The sequence below is a fragment of the Penaeus monodon genome, chromosome 31 (assembly GCF_015228065.2).
Source record: "Penaeus monodon isolate SGIC_2016 chromosome 31, NSTDA_Pmon_1, whole genome shotgun sequence".
Classification (NCBI taxonomy): Eukaryota; Metazoa; Arthropoda; class Malacostraca; order Decapoda; family Penaeidae; genus Penaeus; species Penaeus monodon.
The window spans coordinates 21,768,725-21,768,930 of NC_051416.1; the positions used below are offsets into that span (position 1 = coordinate 21,768,725).

The 206-nt window shown below is 54.4% G+C and overlaps 1 protein-coding gene across 1 annotated transcript in view; it reads left to right on the top strand.

The window, feature by feature from the left end:
- LOC119593101 (sialin-like) overlaps positions 1–206 on the top strand; it is a 35,739-nt gene that overhangs the window by 27,945 nt on the left and 7,588 nt on the right. Inside the window, exon 10 of the mRNA XM_037942065.1 lies at positions 47–179. Within this exon, the coding sequence (XP_037797993.1) occupies positions 47–179 (133 nt within the window). The remainder of the gene's footprint in view (positions 1–46; positions 180–206) is intronic.

The window sequence follows — 206 nt, forward strand, 5'->3', positions numbered from 1 at the left end:
CCGCTCACTAAACCTCCTTTAATATCTAACAAAACCCGACCCACAGAACGGCCTGCTCTCCGGCCTGCCTTTCCTCTGCCGTTACGTTGGGGGCATCATCTCCAGCACTGTTGGAGATTGGCTGCTCACTCGCGGCTTCCTCTCCATCGTCAACACGCGCAGAATCTTCAGTGCTATTGGTATGTTGGTGGAGGATTTGGCGATGC